Raw genomic sequence first — 1,198 nt, 5'->3', positions numbered from 1 at the left:
CTGCTGCTGCTGCTGCTGCTGCTGCTGCTGCTGCCTCCCTCTTTGCCTGCTCGTTTCTTGCTGCTCTCGCCCGCTGCTGCTTCTCCAAGACCTGCAGCAAATGGGTACTAAGGACATCCCGGGGGGCCCCCGCAGCAGCTCTTAGGGGGGCCCCCGGGGGCCCCACGGGAGGCTCCTGGGAGCAGCGGCGGTGCAGCGCAGCAAAGGCCTGCAGCAGCAGCAGCAGCAGCAGCAGCAGCAGCAGCAGCAGCAGCAGCAGCGAGGCAGCAAAAGTACTCATTTGCAGCACCTCCTGTCATTAATGTTTTCAACAAAGAAGACACAAAAGAAAAAGACAAAAAGAATAAAAGAAAACAAAAAAGAAAAAAAAGAAAAAAAACAAAAATAATAATTAAAAGGAATTAAAAAGAATTAAAAGAATTAAAAAAATAAAAAGAATTTAAAAGACTTAAAAAGAATTAAAAAGATTAAGAAAAAAGACGGACTTTCAGGGAAATTGGCGGCGCTGCTGCTGCTGCTGCTGCTGCTGCTGTTGCTGCTGCTGCTGTTTGCTGCAGCGCTCCAAACTCTAAACCCTCGAGCAGCACCAAAGGCGGCAGCAGCAAATTAGGGTTTACCCCTAAATTAGGGTTTAGGGTTTCCAACTTCGGGGGCTCCTGCTGCAGCTGCTGCTGCAGCCACTGCAGCTGCTCTTCAAGGCCCTTTGCTGCTCTCGGGGGGCCCCCCGGGGGGCCCCCCGGGGGCCCCCCTTGGGGGCCCCCCTGGGGGCCCCCAAGAGGCCCCCCCTGGGGGCCCCCCGGGGGGCCCCCGCAGCAGCTTTCGCTGCTGCTAGGGTCTTCTTTGTGGGGCCCCACAGTCTGGATTTGCTGCTGCAGCGGCAGGTGTACGTACACTCCGGGCCCGCGCTGCTGCTGCTGCTGCTGCTGCTGCAGCTGCAGAGACATTTGGCTGCTGGGGGCCCCGGGGGCCCCCCGGGGCCCCGGGGGCCCCTAAACCCTAAACCCTAAACCCTAAACCCTAGGCCCAGGGCGCAGCTCCCAGCTGCCAGCGAAAGCCCAGATACAGACATGAACAAAAAAGGCAGCGACGAGGGTTTAGAGGCCCAAAATTAGGACGAAGGGTTTAGGGTTTAGGGTTTAGGGTTTAGGGTTTAGGGTTTGGGAATGAGGCTACAGATCGGCCTCATTGAGTTGCGAAT

General features: G+C 56.6%; 1 protein-coding gene across 1 annotated transcript in view; it reads right to left on the bottom strand.

Moving 5' to 3' along the window:
* The window catches only part of ENH_00015280 (RecQ protein-like, related), a gene marked incomplete at both ends in the record, with an annotated part of 3,941 nt that extends 2,997 nt beyond the window's left edge, over window positions 1–944 (bottom strand). The window contains one exon of the mRNA XM_013584336.1: window positions 486–944. Within this exon, the coding sequence (XP_013439790.1) occupies window positions 486–944 (459 nt within the window). The remainder of the gene's footprint in view (window positions 1–485) is intronic.
* Window positions 945–1,198: the final 254 nt, after the last annotated feature.

This window comes from Eimeria necatrix, genomic scaffold (genome assembly GCF_000499385.1).
Source record: "Eimeria necatrix Houghton genomic scaffold, Enh_scaff1497, whole genome shotgun sequence".
In the NCBI taxonomy this organism is placed as follows: Eukaryota; Apicomplexa; class Conoidasida; order Eucoccidiorida; family Eimeriidae; genus Eimeria; species Eimeria necatrix.
This window is presented reverse-complemented; position numbering and strand designations above follow the sequence as displayed.